Source organism: Rhodamnia argentea, chromosome 7 (assembly GCF_020921035.1).
Source record: "Rhodamnia argentea isolate NSW1041297 chromosome 7, ASM2092103v1, whole genome shotgun sequence".
Classification (NCBI taxonomy): Eukaryota; Viridiplantae; Streptophyta; class Magnoliopsida; order Myrtales; family Myrtaceae; genus Rhodamnia; species Rhodamnia argentea.
This window is the reverse complement of record NC_063156.1, coordinates 26,775,849-26,798,345: the sequence shown is the minus strand read 5'-3', so window position 1 is coordinate 26,798,345 and position 22,497 is coordinate 26,775,849. Positions and strand designations below refer to the sequence as shown.

Here is a 22,497-nt window from a genome sequence, read left to right as displayed (position 1 = left end):
TCAGGCACTTACTCTCCAATGTTTCGCCCATATCCAGGCTTTCCCGGAGGAAAGAACCTAAAGCTTCAAGAGAAAAAGGATTTTTTTCCGGTAGTGGCCACTATTTCACTGGAAATAGTTTCGAGATCATCTGGAGGTAGGGTTTCTCCGAAGGCATGCTTACTGAAAGTTTGAAGAGCATGGCAAGGATTCATTTCCATCATCTCATAAGCATAATAATTCTTAGCCAGAAGACCCACATTCCTAGTGGTGACAATAATCCTGCTTCCTGGGCCAAGCCAGTCATGAATCCCCGTTAGTTCCACGAGCTGCTATGCTCTCTGTTATCCACTTTGTCAAGAACGATGGGGATACTCTTGTTGCGAAATCTTTCTCGTATCATGTTGACACCGTCGCCGACATCATGGACATCCGTGGACCTCTTCAGGATATCGGGTAACATCTGGTTCTGCAATCTCATGATGCCACCGGCTCGTGAGCTTTCTCGGATGTCTGGAAGGAAGCTGCAGCCATCAAACAGAGGAGCTATCTCATTGAAAATAAAAACTGCCTTGGCAAGGGTTGTCTTGCCGATGCCTCCCATCCCATGCATAGCCTTCCGAGAAGATCGGCACATGGATCCTCGAGCTGTCGATCGCGCGCTCAATCTCTGGTCCAATATTCCCGCCTATGGGAAGCTCTTCATCGTCTCTAAAGACAATAATTGCAGCATCGACCAAGTTTACGCAAAGGTAATCGGCGAACGTGCGGCGAAGCGTTGGGCCCTCGGAAGCTCAAGAACACGTCATACTGTTGTTGGCTGACGGCAGCACCACATGCGTGGATGCGGTTTGCGTCTGTGATCGCCTTCGGGAAGATGACGTCGTGAACGAGGAAGATGAAGAAGAGCAGATGAAACAGGAGAGAAAGAAGAAAAACAACAGACTTCACCCTTTGCGCAGTTGAGGAAGGTAGAAAATAGAAGGCAATAGTTTGAAATCGAAGAGAAGTTAGTTTATTCTCATGCATGGTTCTTCGCAAATATTTCTATGCAGAGCCCAGTGAACGATCGAGCACATACGCTGCCTATGCTCAGGAGATTCGTCCCACCCGGAACGCAGCGACTCTTCAATCTCGATGATCAAAATATTATTGTTTTGTGACTCAAATTTAATGAGCCCAGTTCATTACATATAGACATTTCAATTGGGTGGATTGAATCGAATTTGGATTGAGTGATAAATGATTTGATCTATATTGACCTATTAATTTGTTTACGATTTATTTATGCGCAGTGCAAATTTTCTCAATTCATACATGACCCGATTTATATTATTAAAACACTTCCATTTTTAATCTAATCTAAAAAAAACTTATTTCTTAAAAATTTTGGAAAAAGTTATATTACTTAAAAAAATCTGATAATTTTACATTTTCTTAGTTTTAAAAAAATTTATCAGACCAGTGAGGGCTGTGAAGCCCTTGCCTAGGCGGCCACTAGGCAAGGGCCACAACTCTCAACCGCGGCCTAAGAGGGCTTCGCAGCCCTCTCGCCTATGACTGGTGAGGGTCGGCCGATGTCCCTACCGGCTTAGTAGGGAAAAAAGAAAAGTAAAAGAAAAAATAATAAATAAATAAACTGTTAAAGAGTTGTAAAACATATCTCATTCACCCAATTAATAACTTCAATAAGCTAAACGGGTTGTAATACACTTAGCCTTGCAACTCCAACCCGTCAATAAGAGTCTCGTCTTTGCTCGTCAAGCACTTTCTCAAACTGCCCATAAAAAATCCAGAACGGAAGAACATCAGAACGAGTGAATTAGATCAAAGCGAGCTTCCCGTGTTAGTTCTCAGTAAGGTGAAGACTAAAGAGAGAAATTACTAGGCTGCTTATACATATGTAATGTCTTATTACACGCGTTAGCATCTCCTATCAATCCAGAGGATGCTAACTGGGAAGTCAAGAAGAAATAAGAGCACAACCTGGGAAATAGAAGGAAACAGAAAGTACAAGCAAACGGGACAAGGCGAGTGTTCTCTATTCTCCAACTCATAGGCGCAAACGGGGGTTCGGACATTGCCTTTTGTACCTGTGAAGCCGAAAAGGGCCGTTGTGGTTGGCTAGCTTATCGCACCCGTCAACTACTAGATGACAATCTTCAAAAGCTACCCGAGATAGAGGAGGCAAACTCGGTAATGATCTGCAAAATCTGATTTCCATGGCCCTCAACTTCTTCAAATTCAAGAGATTAGGCAACCTTACCAGGGAACCGCACTGCTCAATCCTTATAGTTTCCAGCGATTCCAGTTCGACGAGATCTTGGATCTCAACTAGCTTCGGGCAGTTCAACAAGCGCAGCACTCTGAGTTTCTTCAAGCCTGACAGACAGGATAACCGCCCAAGAAAAGCGCAGTTCGACACCGTCAGTTCCCTCAGATTCTCCAATTGTCCAAACCGATTGAGTGGAATTTCCATCAGCCACGATTTACATAGCTCCAAACTTGACAAATATTTCAAGTCAGAACGGGGAGATAATTCTGCCAATGAGTTGAAGTTTATAAGCTTCAACACGGACAGCGTGGGAGGAAGCGGCTGAGTGAGTGATTGTAGTTCAAAACAAGACAGAACCAATTGCTCCAGGCCAGGAAGGGAAGCTAACTCCACCGGTGGTGCAGTGATGCTTTTATGAACCAGTTTCAGCGTCTCCAGTCTAGACAACCTCCCAACCCACTTCAGGTTTGGAGTTTGGACACAATCGGCATCCCATGGGCTAGAAAGAGATTCATCAGAGCAGTCAGATACAATTAGATTGACTAAACCGGTCAGGTTTGAGAGGTCTGGGACTGTCTTTAGTGAGCAAGACTCGACATACAGGTTAATCAAACTGGGGGAAGCTCCGGGATTTGTCTAAGCTCATGGCAACCTTTCAAATTGAGTTCCTGGAGATGAGAAAGCTGGTTGATTGTTGTGGGCACAGATCGAATGCGAGTGTCGGATAAGTTCAGGATTTTCAGAAAGGAGAGACTCCCCATTCCACTAGGAATATCTCCCTCCAACTGCAAGCATTTTTCAGCATGAAATTCTTGAAGCTTCTCCATCATGCCTATAGTCGCCGGGATCTTGCTTATCCCACTATGATCTATCCTTATCACCTTCAAATTGCTCAGGAATCCAATCGACTCAGGTAGTTCTGTTACTTTGGCATAAGACAGATCCAACTCAACTAGTGATTCCAATCCCCAAATTGAGTCTGGAAGCTTTCTTAGCTCATAACACCTGGACAAACGCAAGATTTTAAGATCCTTTAGCTCTCCAATTGTGTGTGGAAGTTCGCTCATGCCGACACTTTCCATCTCTAGCCTTGTCAAAGACTGCAGATTACCGATCGAGGGGGAAGATACGAACCAACAGGACCAAGTACTGTCCCTCTAATTATCAGCTCCTTCAAAGCCTTCAGACAAGCGACTTCTTCGGGCAACTCTCTCAGAGATTTGCACCCATCGATTTCCAAGTAATTTAATTGCACTAGCTTACCAATCGATTCATCGAGTTCAACCAAGCTTTGGCAATTTCGTACAATCAATCTTTCCAAGCTCGAGAGGGCAGAGAGGAAGGGCAATCTAGTTAAGCGGCTGCATTCTTCAAGTTCCAGTACTTTCAACTTCGAAGATTTCTGTTGGTCACAAGAATATCAGAAGGGGAATGAGCAATTGCAGGCATTTTTCGATAAAACAGTAAGAATAGACATAGATGCGTGTGAAACTTTTCATACCGTGATTTGGTGCCATCCGGGCCAATCATCTCTAAGTTCACTACAAGAAATCTTGAGAACGACTAGATCGCTCGGAAAGAAATTGGTCGCATCAAAGTCTGCAGGACAATGATCCCAAGATAGCCATCTCAATTCTCTGAAAACATTCTTATAATCTCCAGTGAACTTTACCCTTTCAACATGAAGTGACCTTAGCTTTGGGAGAGCAGCAAATTCTTGACTTGAAAGCGTCTGTACCTCAGGGAATTGTAACCTAAGTGATTCAACAGTGCTCTTTCGCTGGTAGTCAATCTACAAAAAGATAACAACCATCAGTGAACTTTAACATCAGACGCAGAAATTCCTGTCGACTTTTTTACCAAGGAATTTGCAGTTTTACTATGTATCAGTAACTTAACCATACCGGTTCACGAAGTACGCGAAGGCATTCGTTGGAATCCCACAACCTGCTTCGACTTCCTGCATTCAGATAATTCTCCTCTCGGACAATTTCCCTTCCGAGATCTCTGATCTGGTCATGCATCTGAAGACGGCCGTGATGGTCTATCTTCAACAGAGACCTATTCATCAGAGCAGCAAGTCCGCTTTCAGGGAAGAGACCCCAATCTTTCCACACATATGCTGCGGCTGTGCTCTCTATGCCGTTGAAAAAGCATGCAATGTCTAAGAAAATCTGCTTTTCCTCAAAGCTTAATGCCTCATAACTTATCCTTAAATTCTCTTGGACTCTTCTATCAGGCACTTTTGTTGCACGCTCCAATGTTTCTGCCCATATCTTGAGGCTTTCGCCACGGAGAAAAGAACCTAAACCTTCAAGAGCCAAAGGATTTCCTCTGGTAGTGGCCACTATTTCACTGGAAATAGTTTCAAGATCATCTGGAGGTAGGGTTTCTCCAAAGGCATGCTTGCTGAAAAGTTGAAGAGCATGCCAAGGATTCATCCCCGTCATCTCATAAGCATAATAATTTTTAGGAAGAAATGGGACATCATCCTGTTGTCCCATTACTTCTCTCGCCAGGAGACCGAGATTCCTAGTTGTGACAATAATCCTGCTTCCTGGGCCAAGCCAGTCACCATTCCCCGTCAGTTCCCTGAGCTGCTCTATCTTATCCACATTATCGAGAACAATGAGAACATTCTTGTTGCGAAGTCTTTCTCGTAAAATGTTGACACCGCCGTCGGCATCATGGAAATCTGGGTACCTCTTCAGGATATCGGACAACAGACGTTTCTGCAACGTCACGATATCATTGTCTTGGATGTCTGAAAGGAAGCTGCAACAGTCAAAGAGAGGAAATATCTCGTTGAAAACCGCCTTGGCAAGAGTTGTCTTGCCGATTCCTCCCATCCCGTGCACAACAACGAATCGTATGTCCAGGGAGCCAAAGTCTAACATCTGCATCACGTCTCTGACTCGATCATAAATTCCGACTAAGTGATCGGGAAGAACCTTTTGTCTCTTCTTCAGCTTAATTAAAAGCTCTTGAACAAGAGCTTTAATAAGTTTACCAAGCCTGCCATGCATAATAAAATCATCATCTCAGAAGAAAAGAGGAGTGACTATGGCAATAATATACAAGCATATCAATCTAGAAATCTTCTACAGCATCTCCTCTCTCTCTCTCTCTCTCTCTCTCTCTCTCGCACACGGGAATTCATGACGGTGATCCCTCAAAGGATTTCTTGTAGCCTTCACATAGTCTTAAGGGAAAAGAATTTAACCAAGTGAATTCGTGTTGTTGATTATCAGCAAAATGCATTGTGTTGTCTCGATGAATACTTTTAGTGTTTGAATCTCAGAAATAGCTCAAAACAGCAACCCAGGCTGAGACTACCTCAAAGTTCATTTCTAATCAAGCACATTGGTCCAAAAACACAGAAGAAGCTTTAAAATGTCTCTTCCAAACATTTAGGTATTTGTTACTTACCCCGCGTCTCGTGCGTCCCATCCACTGAGATCTGAGACCTCCCTAAGAGCCTCCTTCCACTCTCGCACCGTCTCTTCGCCGTAGCGCCGCTCGTGCATAAACAGGGCCTCGCTATACGACCCCGTCCTTGAGCCTCACGTCTGAAAGACTCACGCCGTAGAATAGGGGCACGATTTCGTGTCCCGCAGATTCTCCCCGGCACTTCACCATGTGCGCGAGTTCCTGGAGGCACCACGCGCTGGATGCGTAGTTTTCCGAGAAGATCGGCATGTGGATCCTCGAGTCGTTGATCGCGAGCTCGAGCCCCGGTCCAATACGCTGTTTACTCTTATATTAAAAAATAAGAAGAAGCTTATTCCGGCGTCGACTAAGCTTTCGTAGAGGACATCCGCAACGGTGCGGCGAGTGTCGGGCCCTCGGAAGCTCAAGAACACGTCGTAGGTGCCTGACGTCGGCGCGACGGGGGCGGAAATCTTTGGGCTTCGGTCGGACGGCATTGTGAACGAGGAAGGAGAAGAAGAGGAGCAGATGAAACAGGAAAGGAAAGAAGAAAGGCAAGTTTCTCTTGCAGTAGTTACGGGAAAAAACGAAGAACGAAGGTGAAATTGTCTGAAATCGAATAGAAGCGAGGTCCACTCATACATAGCCAACGGACGCGTTTTTGACGAAGTTTCGTTCCACGCGGAAAGGAACGCGTTTTCCAACGGACGCGTTTTCTCTACTTTTGGCCAATCGTGATCACAATCGCGTGTCATTGAGCTAAATATCCAATGCTCTGGGTTTTTTTTTCCCGTTCTTCGTACAAATTTAGAACTGATCACTGTGTGTCTCGTTAAAATTGCTGAGTGAAATGCGTGAAGCTGTTTTTGGACCTTATGTCAAATTCGAACTTGATGAATTGCAATAAACTGTTATGGTCGTGTAGCTAAGAGGTGCTCCAACTAGCCTGACAAAGCAAATATGAGTCGCAAGAATCTTGAGATAAATGTGGTCATATGTCTTGAAAACTCCATAGGATGATATTTTTGAGCTCAGTGGCTGATAGGACCCATCCGGAATACGGGCACGATTCGGTCCCACAAATTGAGAACTCGGACACCCATTGGTTTCATGCATCCCTGGAAAGGACCAATGAGCTGGATCCGATACGATTTCTAGATGGGTTCACGGACCCCAAATTTTGAAAACCCGAGTCCTTGGTGGGCGACAGCTCCCAAGCGGATAGGAACCAATCACCCCTATTTTTGGGAAAATTTCAAAAAGAGCCCGAAGATGCTTATTTCGGCTCAAATAAGGACTTTCAGAGTGAATATCCGTTCAAAGGTAAGGAGTGCGGGCCTTTAATCGTTTCAAATAAGGGCCTAATTAAAGGATATTTTTGTCTTTTAATCTTTTAACCTTTTCTTTTCTATTTTCTTTTTTTTCTCCTCCCTCCCCTGGACGGCATCTCCTCCACGAGGAAGGAGAAGAAGAGGAGCAGATGAAACAGGAAAGGAAAGAAGAAGGGCAAGTTTCTCTTGCAGTAGTTCGGGGAAAAAACAAAGAACAAAGGTGAAATTGTTTGAAATCGAATAGAAGCGAGGTCCACTATATATAGCCGAGTCAGGGAGGAGCCAAAACTTTCGCTGCATTTTCTACGAAGTTTCGTTCCACGCGGAAAGCAACGCGTTTTCCAACGGAGGGAGTGAGATTTGAGAAGGTGACTACCTGGGAAAACCTCGTGAGTGTGAAAAAGTTAAAAAAGGGTAATGGCTTCATAAATAAGTTTCTAGAAACGGCGGGGCGACAAGGTAATTGCATTGAAGTCGCCCAATTACGGTGACAAGCAATCGTGAGGTGCATAGAACGAGTTGTGTGAGATCATTAGTAATTTGTTACAGTTAATTTTGTGAATTTTTACGTGAGATTTACTCGGTACAACTTAATTCACGTGGCTTAGAAATCATGTCATAGTTATTCAACTAATGCGCCAAAAATTTTGAGAAATCAAAAAGAAAGTGACATTTCGTTTGTAGTGAGCTTTCAGTCTCACTTGAAGGGATGTGTGCTCCTAGCTCAATTTAGGTTTCCTGGAGCAACGGTGGAGCTTAGTTTGACTGACGTCCATTTCCAGATTTGAAAGATGCATATTTTGCCTCGCGGTTCTTGATGGCGGAGGGGTTGTTATTGTCTCGCGTCGGCGTCGTCGGGTGGTTTTTGGGTTCATTTGCTTGGGGACCCCTAGCTTGGGTCGTCGTAGCCGAAGAGGAACTTGCTCTCGAGGATTGAGAAGATCTCGTAGTTGAGCTTTGTCGGTGTCGATGCTCGGCTCTTCGGCATCTCAGATGAGTTATTGTTATTGGTCACCATCCGAACGCCTGGTTTTATTCGGTTTCTTTATCGCTGGTCCACAAAATCTCTCCACCATTCGTAAAACACCCAACGAAATCCCTCCGCAAGAACGGCTCAAAGCCTCACTTCCGATCAATCCATTATGTCGAGGAAAGAAATGAAAGAACGACCCAACCCTTTGGTCTCTCTCTCTCTTTCAACGAGTGCGCCGGTAGATGGAAAACGAAGACCACCGTGCATTCAAGTCGAAGAGATGATGAACAGGGGGAGGGGGAGGAGAAAAAAGAAAAACCAGAAAAGAAAAGGCCGGAAGTTTAAAAGACAAAATTATCCTTCGGTTAAGCCCTTATTTGAAATGATTTGAGCACTTCAGGCCCTTATTTGAAATTTTCCCCCTATTTTTTATGTCCAATTTTTTTTAACAATATTGGGATATTCACTCTAGGCCCTTTTTTGAGAAAACGAGGCCACTCCAGGCCCTTTTTTGAAATTTTCCCCCTATTTTTTATGTCCAATTTTTTTTAACAATATTGGGAATTCAATTCTTGCTATTTTTCTTTTTTTTTTTTTTTTTTTTTCCTAAATTCAGAAATAAGATTAATAGTTTGATTCTAATTAAAATTCTCCGGGCCTAATTTATCCTTGAATGCTGTTGCACCCAAATGATGAGACAAATGGTATGATTTTTTACTGTGCGACATTCTCAAAATCTTATGGGAACAATTAGACGTATCACGTCCCTTGTAATCATTCAATTTAACCAAAAGGAAGAATGTACAAGTAGTATGTAACTATAACACATGAGATGATCACTATCGAGAGGTCTAATGGTGAATGGGCCAACTGTCTTTGGATAAACTTCTATACGACCACGTGCTGTGTTGCTTGGCTACGAGCGTACCTTGTGTGGAGAGAAGTCCCAACTCTTATAACACCATGCTATCTAATTTCTCAAATGCCTTGCGATCGCTACCCATGGTTTTTCGGGCACCATTTGCCCCTGGCCGCACCGTATTTACCAATATCGGGGAATCTAGGAGGCGTTGGAACTCCCTCGAGATCACCGAAGACTTATCCGATGACCGTACAATAGGTTCATGACTAAATTGATACAATTAAAATATTTAGAACTTGATTGGCCACTTTATAATAGGTTTGAGATTTTTGGACAATTTTTCCCGACGAGCATAATGCATAATAAGTTTACGGTTTTTTTTTTTTTTGCAAAACTTTATGTGAACTTATTTTTCTCCTCATCTGCTCTCCCAGTTTGTGAATGTATGTACTGTAGAATAAGTTGGTGGGTTTTTCTTAGACATTTCTAATCTTACTCAATGGAACATTAGCTCGGTGAGGGAGTGATCGCTTCTGCTGCGCTTTGGCTCCAGCCAAAGTTTCGCTCCGCGCGGAACGCACGCGTTGCTTCGCGACATGGAAGTCATTTGAATAAAGTTGAAAAGTCAACGGAGTGTGTACAGAACAGGTGGAGCGATGTCATTGGATCCGGTAACACTTACTCGATCAACTGTCTAGATTATTCAATTAATCACGTCAGATTGGAAAAACCAAAGGGCAAATACCATAAATTAAAAGAATGCCTTAAATTACGGTCTATTATGACACAAACATGTGAAACCTTTTTTTTGTGTTACTAAAAATCTTAAATTTTCCCATTGCGAATACAAATATGGGCAACTTTTTTTGCGTCCCAATAAAATCCAAACTTGTTCCGGTGTGACTAACTATATACCCTAAAGTATAGTTCCAGTTGGGGTATATTTGTCACGCCGATATAAGTTTAGAGTTTTTTATGAAATAAAAATGTTTGGGCATTCGTATCACAATTGGCAAGTTTAGGAAATTTAATGGGGTCTATTCATGTCAAAGTGGTCATAGTTTTTCCATAGTTTTTGTATTTTACTTTCTTCTTTATATTAAAGCTATTATTTCTTCCATAAGAAATCTAACTTGAATCAACTAAGTAGAACATGATATAGAAAAACCAATTCACATATAAATGATTTTGATTACTTTTTTTTTGTGTGAGATTTGAATTCGGTACTTTCTGTCATAATAGCATATGAGATTTTGTGTGTCTAGATATTTTAAAAATTCAAGGTTTTAGATGAATGCGGTTTAATATACTATGATTATGTCATCTAGAATATCTTTTAACTTCTAAGAGTAATTCCATGAAAAATCCTCGTATAATATTGATAAATAAAGGGCAACAAAATCATAGTTCAAAAGTACATTAAATCTACAATTTCCTAACAAGTAATGCTTTCTTACGAACACTTCGCTCAATTGCTTTCTTGATCACCTCCGGGTCCACGTCTCCCCTGACCTCCACCAATTGCTCCTCTGTGTTCATGTCCACGTACTCCACTCCTGCTCTTTCAATTAAATTTCACCAATCAATACTAAGAAAACACACCCAAAACGAAATCAATTATGAACTAATTACTCAATTCTTGAGAGCTATGAGCATCACACAACTAAATTAGGGCGCAAGTTTACAGAATTTACCCAATTAGTGAGTCACATACATACACACACATATATATGTTTGTACACGAATGTGCTATATTGATTATGGTTGTCGGTTCCACTCTGCGGTGGTGGAGGGTGAAACTTCGACCCATGGCCGGTGCTACTCGAGCGGCGCATTTGTGCGGGTTCGGTTCAGATAAGCTAGAGGTAGTAGTGAAATGCGTTACCTCGTATCTTGTCCAGTGTCTTCCAAATCTTGTCTCGGCATCCGCGACAGCAATTGATACTCACGAGGAAAATGTGAGACTACATCGACGTGCTCAAACACAATAAGATGATTTCACTCACGTAAAAGTTTACATTAGAAGTAGCGATTCAAAGCGTTACCAAAATCTGACCCCTTAAAAAAAAAAAAGCATTACCGAAGACATTGGAACTGGGTGAAGATCCTCGTAGACCTTAAGCAAGAAGGTGAAGCTCGAACGCAGATGGCTGTGAAGAGGGCCAAGTCTGAACTGCAGTGGATCTAGAATGAAGCAACATATATATACATATATCCATATACATACACAATTTATTTATATATATCAAACTGATGCAGAATATTCCATTTACTAATGGAAATAAGTCTCGACGAGGGAAGGAAATATTGCAGATATAAAAGTTGTTCATTGATTTCTTGATTTATCCTAGAAATTGTATTTCAATTGGAATTACTGTAGAATGTTTGGTTTTTCATGGGAGCGATTTCATCAATCCAACAAGTCGACAATTTGGAATTTTTTTTTTTGGTCGACGACAATTTGGATTTGAGTTTCCATAAAAAGTTTCCTCCGATTGTCAGAAGTTATTTCCCTTTCTTTTTTTTTTTTTTTTGTAGAATTAATACCACGTAAAATTCTAAACAGGTACACTTTTGATAAATTTTTTCCCAACTATGTCTTTGACCGCGAAAAATCATAATCTGGTACAACCGTAACAAATTTACTCCAAACTATTTTTTTGATAATCAGAAACCCTAAACCTATTCACCCGTGATAAATTTACCCTCAATTAAATTGGGTTAATATCACGAAAAATCCTAAATTGACATATATGTGACAAACATAGGGTAAAAATCCAAAATTGGTACACCCGTTAACCGCCATGTATCATCCAACTCAGCAATTTAACGATTAGATGTAATGAAAACTAACGTCGAGTAAATTTATCACAGATATATCGGTTTGGGGTAAATTTGTCACAAATATACCAGTTGAGGATTTTTTATGGTCAAAAAAATAATTTGGGGTAAATTTGTCATAGATATACCAGTTTGGGATTTTCCGTGATATTAACCCTTTTTCCTATTATTTCAGCCCAAGCTTCATTTGCTTTCATTTTATATTTTTATTTTGGCTTTCTCATGCATGGTCAAGTTAATTCGGTCACAAATCTATCAATTCGATGGATTTATTTAGTCATAAACTTTTTATATTAGTACCAAGGTTGGAAACTTGAAACCGATCATGCCGACCTCCAACGTTGACATGGAATTTTTTTAAATAATTTTTTAAATTTATTGTAATTTTTTCTTACTTTTTATTCCTTTCGCCTGTTCTTATCGATGGGCGCAGCGGTCGGCCTCGCCGGGCCAAGGGTGAGTGCCGGCGAGGTTCGAGTGGTAGTGAGGCACACCTCCTGGTGCCACATAAGATGGCGAGGCTCGTCCAACTAAAGTCACCAACATCTATCACCATTGCGTCTATATTATTCTTGATAGGGAAAATGCCATAAAAAAAAAAATCTTAAGTTATACTCTGCGGCAACATATGCCAGCCCTTTTTTTTCCTTTGTCGCCAGGACCCAAACTTGTACCAAAAACTCGTATCAGTTACCGATTGGCAATTTTATTAGATGGAAACGAAAACATGGTACAACATAAAAATTCCAAATTTTACTGGGAACTAAAATCCTAAACGACCGATTCCTACCAACTGTATCGGCTCTTATTCCTGTTCGTCTTCCTCCCGCCATTTTGTATCATCACTCAACGAGCACCGCCCTTTTCCGGAGATGCTTATGAATCGCTCTGCCTTGATCACCTCCGGATCCACGTCCCCTCCGACCTCGACCAACTGCTCGTCTACGTTCATGCCCACGTTGCTCACTCCTGCTTTCATTCGAACAAAGTTTCTTCTTCATCATTGCAAAATCACAGGAGTTGTCAAGAAAAAACAGGCACCCCTCCCCCAAAACGACAGGGATTATTTCAAAAAGTAATTGAGAGCTGAGAGCGTATTACATGTACGTGACTCGTGAGGCGGGGTTCGGTCCGAGTACGATGAACGTGTAGGAAGTATGCTTACCTTTTATCTTGTATAGTATCTTCACGAGCTTCCGCCGGCATCCGTCGCAGCAACCGATGCTCACTTGGAAAACGCGCTGCATGCACCGACATTGTTCGATTATTATATCAGAGCTTTTGAATTAAAGTTGGGGGAATCAAAGGATTACCGCCGACATGGGAATCGGGTGCAGATCCTCGTGAAATCCTAGGTAAGGAAGTGAAGCTCCAAGAGTGATGGCTTTGGAGATGGACAAGTCCAAACCTAGGGCGCTCTATGTATATATATAATGGAAATGAATGTTGAGAAGGAAAGGAAATCTTGTGGATTTAAAAATTCCCGCTGATTCCTCTTGATTTATGGATTCAACGAGTCAACGAATTTGGATTTGACTTTCCATTTGCTGTTCTTCTCAAGGATCTCGATGTAATGTCTCGAGTTCTCGACATTACCTTGTATTAAGACATGGTTTCACCGATAGTTAAGGGAACGAGCTTTGTAATAAATCAACGATATTCGTTTTCGATTGAGTGGAAGTTTCCACCGATCATGGCAAGTTGTTTTCCTTTTCCTTTTTCTTTTTTTAAGTTTGTTGCCCGAGTTCCATATTCTTTCCTTTTTTTTGTTTTTTTGCACCTGCGCTAGTATTAATCTTGATAGGAAAAATACCATTAAGGATGCGTTTAGTCATCGGGATTTCTAATCGGGATAGAATTGGATAAGATATGATAAGAAATTTAGGGATTTGGTCATATCTTATCCACTGTTTGGTGAACTGCAGATTTAAAGTTGGATATTCTCATATCCTATCATATCCTGCATTTGGTAGAAATTGTATATCAATATAAAGGACATATACGCCCCTACGTGATGCTCATGAAATATTCCAATCTTATTACTATAAAAATAACGTTCTCATACACAAAAAAAACTTGAAAATATGCACATTTTATTAGATTTTCAAACTTCTTTGCAAAAGTAAATAAATAAAATGAAAATAGAAACAAATGAGACAAGAAAGTTGTCATCATTCTAAAAGTTAGCTTTTATATGACGGATAAGAGAAATTCTATCCGACCTTATCCTACCCCCTTCCCTCATATTTTTTATCCGGGTTATATCCCCTCTATATCCGATATTATACTATCCGAGACACCTACCAAACATAGGATAGGATAAAACATATCATATCCCGAGTTTTATACGGACGATCAAACGCAGCCTAAGAGTTTCAAAAGTTATGCTTGTTATAACACCAATATCTCAAAAAGAATTCGTTATAAAAAAATCCCAAACTCGTATTAGTATGACAAAATCATTTGTCTGCTAGAAAAAGTCCTAAATTTCAAACTTTTTTTTTTATAACTGAGATTTCCCACGTGGAATGGACTATTCCTCGGGATGGTGGAAGTTTTTGCCAATACCACTAGGTAAGTCTCCCAAGACGTGGCCGCTAAGAGTCGAACTTGGGACCTCATCAATTTAATTGTCTAAGGCTCGGGTGTCTTACCAATTTATCCGACGCCTCATTGGTTCAAACTTTTCTTTTTGATGTGACCTATACCCCAAATTTATATCCGCGAGTTTGTAGCATTACCACCAAAGGATTTTGATGACCAAAAAAAAAAAAAAAAACTTGAGATGTTCGTTTCACGTGGGTGTGATTTAAGATTTTTCATGACACGATAAAAAAATTTCGGGATATTGGTATTACAGTGAGCATAGATTATGATTTTTGGTGGTATTCATCTTCCTCGATAGCATGGCACAAACAAATGAATTGTCACATAGTTGAAGAAGGATCTCGAAATGAAGTATTAATACGAGTAGCATTACTACAACATCAGGTCCATTTTGCTCTCTCCATTCGACTTTCACTAATTAAGCCATATTCCACTCGACATCGCAAGTTAATTAGTCGGTAGTTAAGTATTTTGATTTAGAGTGTGTGTAATAAATGAAATCCTTGTCAGAATCGTTGCCACAGAAATGAAATAAAATTTTTTAGGACGTACTTGTTTTGTAAAAAATAATAATATGAAAAATAATTTTTTAAAATTAGTCGTTTGTATCGCTTACAAAAAAAAAAATCAGCTATTTGCCAAGATGTTAAATAAAAATTATTCTAGTTAATTAATTATTTTTTATTAGCTAATTACTTTCAATAATAATTTTAAAAAGTATTTTTCAAATCATTTATTTTCGTGAAACAAACGGGGTAATTTCGCCAGCTTGATGGCTTAATGCCCAAAAAAAAAAATCTCAACTTTTACTTTTGTCCCAATTCTACCGGTCTAATGCAAAAAAAATGAGAGTTAAGATCATTTATCCAAATAATCAAATCTTCACGTCTAGCCGTTCTCTGGGTTGTTGATTCAAACAAATAAGTTGAGATTTTTTTTCATGTCAATTTTGCTCACGTGTAATTCATTAACGTCATGAAAATACCATGCAAGATTAACTAATCATGATTATGGACGAAATGCTAATAGTGGTAGAATACAGACAAAAGAAAAAGTTGAAAATTTTTTATGAAACAAAAAAAAGGTTTTTGATATAATTGGTACAAATGCTAAAGTTATAGTTTTTTTTTAGATATTAGGTCGGTAAATTGGGATAAAAGTAAAAATTTAGATTTTTTCATGAGACGATTTTTTTTTTTTTGGAATATAATTAGGAAAGACGTTAAAATGGGAGTTTTTTTTTTTTTTTTGGGCATTGGGCTCTAATTTGATAAACTTCCCGTTGTTCACGTGTTAACCACATGTTGCACGGCAAATTTGCCGTCCACGTTGTCAGCCGTCAAATTATCGAGATTTAATCTCATCCGTTGATTGGCATGGTAATGTCAGCCGTCGGATAAAACTCTTACGTCTCAGTTGTGTACAAGCCCAGGACACTCTTGACAGACCGACGCTGTTCTTTATTTCTCCGTGTGAGCAAGAAGAGAAGCAACAGAGTTTCCATTACCAACAGTTCCAACTCACGTGGAAGCTTCTCACTGTCTCTCCATCGCAGAAGAAGAAGAAGAAGAAGAAAGCCATGTCAGAAGCCATGTCAGAGACTCTGACACTGAGCTCCACGAGTGTCGGAATTGGATGTGTCGCAGAGATCGGAGGCTTGAAAGCTTACATCACCGGCCCCCCTGATTCCAAGCTCGCCGTCGTCCTCGTCTCCCACGTTTTCGGTACAATTTCCTTTCATGGTTTCTCGCTCGTTGCAAAATTTTCTCTCCATTTTCGAAGCAGCCTTTGTCTTTGTGGTTGTTCCGGCTCTATCGTTAGATAAAAATCTGTTTTTCTTTTTTGGGTTTGGGGGGGAGGGGAGGAGCATTCCTACTGGATTGCTTCAAGCAGAATCTGGAACTTCTTTTGGGTCTCAGTACTATCACGCATTTGCATGAAGTTTGTTAATTTGTTGCTAGAAAACTTGAGCTAAGCATGTGTTGCAGAAAGCCAGATTTCTTGTGCCGTTGGTCATGAGTGTGTGAGTGGAGAAGAAAGGGAAAAAAGCACGATTATTTCATCCTTTGCCCTCACTCTACTCCGTTAAATGTTCTCTGCTCCGGCCAGTCAAGGATCATGTTCCACTTTTAGTGGAGTTTGAGGGTATATTTCTCTGGCTTGATTCTGATATAACTCTATCTGTGTTTACTTTTATGCAGGTTATGAAGCACCAAAGCTGAGGTAAGCTGTCATCCAATCCCATTCCACTGGCTGTAATTAGAGAACAATCCCTCTCCATAACTCCAGTTGATGAGCTTAGTCTTGAGTCATGACTAGCATGTTTGTTCTTGTCCATGTCTGCACTTATCCAGCTACGTTAGCTGAAAGCAACTTTGCTCGTGTTAGATTTCATTTCCGTTGTTTTTGATTCTCAGGCAACGTTATCATATCGATTTATTGTAATATTCTTGGACGAGGAAGGAGTGCATGTATGCATTCGTGGATCACGTCGACTGATATGGCACTAATTGACAGAGTGATCGGACTGGGCCGACTTTATTGATGACTGAGTTATTGAAATATTTGTGAACCTAAAACAGATATTGTGCGAATGAACTACATATTTTAATTTAAGACTCAAAATCTGCTTTTACCTTTATTTCAGTGATGAGTTCCCTAGAGAAAAGGTTTACATGTAACATTTTCATCGGTACTACGTTTCTGTGCAAGAAACTGCCCCCATTTATTAATATACAGATTCCTAGTGTACAAGTTTGAGCAAAGCAAACAGACTTAATCACACCATTCCTTATAAGTTCTATAATGAGCAACTCAATCAACTTCATGAAGAAGCTATTTTTTTTATTGTTCATGACCTCACTGAATAGCATGTGGTTAATTCTGCTTGACTCCGATCAGTTGACATCTTGACTCCTCTTGTATTTGTTATCTGCTGATATCTAAAGGGTGTGCCACTATTTCATGAAATTGCTTCTTCTTCTGAGATTCTTTTACTCGAGATGTTATGATTGTTTTCTGAGTTCAGAGTTTGTCCTGACAATATCATTTTGTTATGTGCAGTTTTCAGGATTTTCCCATTGATAGATCTGTGTCATAACCGAATTCCTTGACCTTTTTGCCCCTCGCGTGAAATTTTAAGCCTCAAATTGGCATTGATTGAAGATCGATATCCAATCCGATATGATACTGTTGTAATTCGACCTTCTAGTCGAAGTTGTTTGATTAAACATCGCCATCATAGATTTGGTCTGTATGTACTTATTATAGTCTTTCATTTGCATATTTACTTGATTGAGTGTTTACAACATTGTAGTTTGAAAAATTGCTTGTTAATTGCTTTTCCTATCTGCTAGATTAAGGATAAATAGGTAATTGCACGAAATGATATAAAAACATTATACATGATCATTTAATACTTGATTAGATGCTTGATAAGCTTATAATGATATTCAGAATGTGTGGTCACCTTTGGAAATATTGACTGGCTAGGTATCGAAAGGGCGCTAATTATCTAGTTAGCATAAACAAATTATTGAACCTAGAAGTTTTGGTTACGTAGGAATCGAAGTTCTATGGTCCTCGACTTTTTCAACTCCAAGAGATTAGGCAACCTTACTAGGGAACCGCACTGGCCAATCCTTATGCTTTCCAGAGAATCCAGTGCGTTGAGACCTTGGATCTCAACCAGCCTTGGGCAGCTCAACAAGCACAACACTTTGAGCTTCTTCAAGCCCGACAAAAAGGACAACCGCACCGCAAATACACATCTCGACATGACCAGTTCCCTCAGATTCTCCCCACTGTCCAAATCGACGGACCGGAATTTCTATGAGCCATGATTTGTGGCTTTAAGTGCCAAACTTTTTTGAAAAATGATCACTTTATGATTAAAACTTTGAAAACGATCACTTAAATGTTAAGTTTTTTTTTTAAACGATCACTTAAAGTACGAAATATTTTGAAAAACACTCACTTTAGTGTCAACTCGCAGTTACGTCAATTCAAATATTAATAAAAAAAATAGCCCCTCTCAAATTTCCAGCGAGACACGTCGGTTCAAATCAGAGTTGACACTGAACCGATTATTTTAAAAAAAAGTTGGCACTTAAGTGATCGTTTTTAAAAAAAATTACATTTAAGTGAGCATCGTGCATAAATTTTGGCACTTTTAGTATACTTTAGCCCATGATTTACCTAGCTCTAAAGTTGACAAGTCTCGAGTGAGAATGGTGAGAATAAAATTCTTCCAAGACCATCTTTTTCATCCTTAGCAGCACAGCAAGAACCGGATGAATGAGGGGTTCCAGGTCCAAACTAGACAGAACTAGTCGGCCCAGGCCAGAAAGTGAAGCTAAGTCAGTCGGGGGTGCAACGACGCTTCCGTGAACAGGTTTCCGTGTCTCCAGTCGAGAAAACTTCCCAACCAACTTCAGGTTTGGAGTTCGGATAGAACCGGTGTCCAATGGGTTAGAAAGAGATTCCTCAAAGTAGTTAAATACGATTAGATTGACTAAATTGGTCAGGGTTTAGAGGTTTGGGACTGTCTTTAGTGAGCGAGACTTGACATACAGGTTCATCAAGCTGGCGGGAAGCTCTGGGATTCGTCTAAGCTCATCGCAACCTTCCAAATGAAGTTCCTCGAGATGAGAAAGCTGGTTGATTGTTGTTGGCAGAGATTGAATGCGAGTGTGAGATAAGTTCAGGATTTTCAGAGAGGACAGAGTCCCAATTTCACTAGGAATATCCCCCTCCAAATACGCGCATTTTTTCGGCATGGAATTCTTCAAGCTTCTCCACCATGCCAATAGTCTGCGGGATCTTGCCTATCGTACTGTGATCTATCCTTATCACTTTCAACTTCCGCAGGTTTCCAATCCAATCAGGTAATTCTGTGACTTTTGTATAAGACAGATCCAACTCAAGTATTGATTCCAGTCCCAATTGAGTCTGGAATCTTTCTTAGCTCATAAAACCTGGACAAACACAGGCGTTCAAGATCCTTTAGCTCTCCAATTGAGCGTGGAAGTTTGCTAATCCCCACGCTTTCCATCTTTGGGATTTCGAAGACGGCAGATTACCGATCGAGTGGGGGAGACACGAACCATCAGGACCAAGTATTGTACCTCTCACAATCAGCTCTTTCAAAGCCTTTAGACAACCAACTTATACAGGAAACTCTCTCAGAGCTTTGCACGCTTCGATTTCCAGGTAATTCAGGTGCACTAGCTTGCCAATTGATTCATCAATTTCAACAAAGCTTTGGCAATTTCGTATAGTCAATGTTTCCAATGTCGATAGGGCAGAGAGGTCTGGCAACCTAGGTAAGCGACTGCAGTCTCGAAGTTCCAGAAATTTCAACTTAGATGATTTCTGTTGGTCACCAGAAAATCAGAAGGGCAATGAGCAATTGCAGGCGTGTTCGACAAAAACAATAAGAATAGAAATAGATGCATGGGTAACTGATCATACCATGACTTGGTGCCATCCAGGCCAATCATCTCTAAGTTCACTATAAGAAATCTTGAGAACGACTAGATTGCAAATTGTGCACACAGAGGGCAGTGGACTCTTACTAAGACCAGAATTCTGTCAACATTTTACCAAGGAAATTACAGTCTTACTCGTATCAATGACCTTACGGTTCACGAAGTATGCAAAGGCATTCCTCGGATTCCCACAACCTGCTTCAACTTCCTGCATTCAGATAATTCTCCTCTCGGACGATTTCCCTTCCAAGATCTCTGATCAGGTCATGCATCCGAAGAATGCCGTGATGGTCCCTCTTCAACAGAGACATATCAGTGAGAGCAGCAAGTCCGCTTCAGGGAAAAGACCACAATCTTTCCACACAAATGTTGCGGCTGTGCTCTCTAAAAAAATCCGCTTTTCCTCAAAGCTTAATCCCTCATAACTTATCCTTAACTTCTCTTGGACTCTCCTATCGGGCACTTTTGTTACACTCTCCAATGTTTCTGCCCATATCCTGAGGCTTTTGCCACGGAGGAAAGAAGCTAAAGCTTCAAGAGCCAAAGGATTTCCTCCGGTAGTGGCCACTATTTCACTGGAAATAGTTTCGAGATCATCTGGACGTAGGGTTTCTCCGAAGGCATGCTTACTAAAAAGTTGAAGAGCATGGCAAGGATTCATTTCCATCATCTCATAAGCATAATAATCCTTAGCCAGAAGACTCACATCCCTAGTGGTAACAATAATCCTGCTTCCTGGGCCGAGCCAGTCACGAATCCCCGTTAGTTCCACAGGCTGCTATGCTCTCTGTTATCCACAGTGTCAAGAACGATGAGGATACTCTTGTTGCGAAATCTTTCTCGTATCATGTTGACACCGTCGTCGACATCATGGACATCCGTGGACCTCTTTAGGATATTGGATAACATCTGGTTCTGCAATCTTATGATGCCACCGGCTCGTGAGCTTTCTCGGATGTCTGGAAGGAAGCTGCAGCCATCAAACAGAGGAGCTATCTCATTGAAAATAAAAACTGCCTTGGCAAGGGTTGTCTGGCCGATGCCTCCCATCCCATGCGCGACAAGAAACCGTACGTCCAGGGAGCCACAGTCCAGCAACTGCATCAAGTCTTTGACTCGATCATAGATTCCAACTAAATAGTCGGGAAGAACCTTTTGTCTCTTCTTCAGCTTAATAGAAAGCTCTCGAACAAGATCTTTAATGAGTTTGCCAAGCCTGCCATGCACAAAAAAATCATCATCTTAGGAGAAAAGAGGAGAATTTATATCAGCAATATACGAGCATTTCTAGGAATCCTCTAGAACATACTTTCAATCCTTGTTTGGCTGGAAACGCTCCCTAACAGCATCTCTCTCTCAGGGAAATTCATGATGGCAGGGTGTAATGACCATTGAAGTTTCTTCTTTTACTTACGCTGTGTTTCGTGCGTCCCATCCTTTGAGATCTGCGACCTCCACTCTCAGACCTTCTCCTCATCGTAAAGCCGCTCGTGCTTGGACAGGGCCTGGCCGTACAACCCCGTCCCGAGTCTGACATCCGAAGGACTGACGCTGTAGAAGACAGGCACGATTTCTTGCCCTGCAGATTCTCTCCGGCGCTTAGCCATGCGCGCGAGCTCCTGGAGGCACCACGCGCTGGATGCATAGCCTTCCGAGAAGATCAGCACGTGGATCCTCGAGTTTTCAATCGCGCACTCAATCTCTGGTCCAATATTCCCGCTTATGGGAAGCTCTTCATCGTCTCTAAAGACGCTAATTCCAGCATCGACCAAGCTTACGCAAAGGTAATCCGCCAAACGTGCGGCGAGTGTTGGGCCTTCGGAAGCTCAAGAACACGTCGTACTTGTTGGCCGATGGCGGCGCCACGTGCGTGGACGCGGTTTGCATCTGTGATCGCCTTCGAGAAGATGACGTCGTGAACGAGGAAGATGAAGAAGAGCAGATGAAGCAGGGGAGAAAGAAGAAAAACAACAAACTTCACCCTTTGCGCAGTTGAGGAAGGTAGAAAATAGAAGGCAATAGTTTGAAATCGAAGAGAAGTTGGTTTATTCTCATGCATGGTTCTTCGCAAATATTTCTATGCAGAGCCCGGTGAACGATCGAGCACATGCGCTGCCTATGCTCAGGAGATTCGTCCCACCCGGAACGCAGCGACTCTTCAATCTCGATGATCAAAATATTATTGTTTTGTGACTCAAATTTAATGAGCCCAGTTCATTACATATAGACATTTCAATTGGGTGGATTGAATCGAATTTGGATTGAGTGATAAATGATTTGATCTATATTGACCTATTAATTTGTTTACGATTTATTTACGTGCAGTGCAAATTTTCTCAAGTCATACATGACCCGATTTATATTATTAAAACACTTCCATATTTAATCTAATCTAAAAAAAAACTTATTTCTTAAAAATTTTGGAAAAAGTTATATTACTTAAAAAATCTGATAATTTTACATTTTCTCAGTTTTAAAAAAAAATTATCAGACCGACGAGGGCTGTGAAGCCCTTGCCCAGGCGGCCACTAGGCAAGGGCCACAACTCTCAACCGCGGGTTGAGAGGGCTTCGCAGACCTCTCGCCTATGACTGGTGAGGGTCGGCCGATGCCCCTACCGGCTTAGTAGGGAAAAAAGAAAAGTAAAAGAAAAAATAATAAATAAATAAACTGTTAAAGAGTTGTAAAACATATCTCATTCACCCAATTAA

General features: G+C 41.0%; 2 protein-coding genes across 6 annotated transcripts in view; both read right to left on the bottom strand.

Moving 5' to 3' along the window:
- Positions 1–1,692: 1,692 nt before the first annotated feature.
- Positions 1,693–3,336, bottom strand: LOC125316006 (disease resistance protein RPV1-like). Its single transcript, XM_048282658.1, has 4 exons — positions 2,959–3,336; positions 2,073–2,830; positions 1,879–1,965; positions 1,693–1,756 (listed from the first exon to the last, which is right to left on the bottom strand). The coding sequence occupies exons 1-4, from the start codon at positions 3,334–3,336 to the stop codon at positions 1,693–1,695; spliced, it is 1,287 nt and encodes a 428-aa protein (XP_048138615.1).
- LOC125315827 (disease resistance protein L6-like) overlaps positions 1,849–22,497 on the bottom strand; it is a 25,300-nt gene continuing 4,651 nt past the window's right edge. The window contains exons 2-6 of one of the 5 annotated variants that reach the window (XM_048281744.1): positions 13,106–13,108; positions 4,159–5,269; positions 3,756–4,046; positions 3,510–3,656; positions 1,849–3,437 (exon numbers count right to left, since the gene is read on the bottom strand). In XM_048281744.1, the coding sequence (XP_048137701.1) occupies positions 3,348–3,437; positions 3,510–3,656; positions 3,756–4,046; positions 4,159–5,269; positions 13,106–13,108 (1,642 nt within the window). In that variant the 3' untranslated portion in view covers positions 1,849–3,347. Of the gene's footprint in view, positions 3,657–3,755; positions 4,047–4,158; positions 5,270–13,105; positions 13,109–20,938; positions 21,003–21,200; positions 21,239–22,497 lie in introns of all 5 variants that reach the window. The other 4 variants (XM_048281742.1, XM_048281741.1, XM_048281740.1 and 1 more) reach the window with 4 other exon arrangements.